The 330-nt window shown below is 43.9% G+C and overlaps 1 protein-coding gene across 1 annotated transcript in view; it reads right to left on the bottom strand.

The window, feature by feature from the left end:
• Positions 1-103: 103 nt before the first annotated feature.
• CSUI_007532 (atpase family associated with various cellular activities domain-containing protein) overlaps positions 104-330 on the bottom strand; it is a gene marked incomplete at its 3' end in the record, with an annotated part of 2,622 nt that continues 2,395 nt past the window's right edge. The window contains exon 3 of the mRNA XM_068067677.1: positions 104-305. Within this exon, the coding sequence (XP_067920347.1) occupies positions 104-305 (202 nt within the window). The remainder of the gene's footprint in view (positions 306-330) is intronic.

Below are 330 nucleotides of genomic sequence, written 5' to 3'. Positions count from 1 at the left end.
TCTCTAGTGAATCTATCTATCTATCTATCTTTAATCTATCTATCTATCTTTAATCTATCAATCTATCTATCTTTAATCTATCTATCGTATTGTGGTCTTACTTGCAAAGAGGAAGGAGAGCCTTAGTGGTAATGAGGGGGTTTCTTTCCCCCTCGGTGTTGGCGTTAGCAAGTTTGTCTCGTCTCTTTGTCGAGTGCTGTGTATAGAAATGTTTGGCCACACTGAGAATTCCTTCGCGGGGCCAGGGGTCGTAGAAGTCGATGCTCGCGCAGCTCAGTAGTCCTGGGAAGCGCCTGCATCGTGACCTAAATAGAGGAAGAAGAAGAAGAA

The sequence above is a fragment of the Cystoisospora suis genome (genome assembly GCF_002600585.1).
Source record: "Cystoisospora suis strain Wien I chromosome Unknown contig_3987, whole genome shotgun sequence".
Lineage (NCBI taxonomy): Eukaryota > Apicomplexa > Conoidasida > Eucoccidiorida > Sarcocystidae > Cystoisospora > Cystoisospora suis.
The sequence above is the reverse complement of the archived record's forward strand: the minus strand, read 5'-3'. Positions and strand labels throughout refer to the sequence as shown.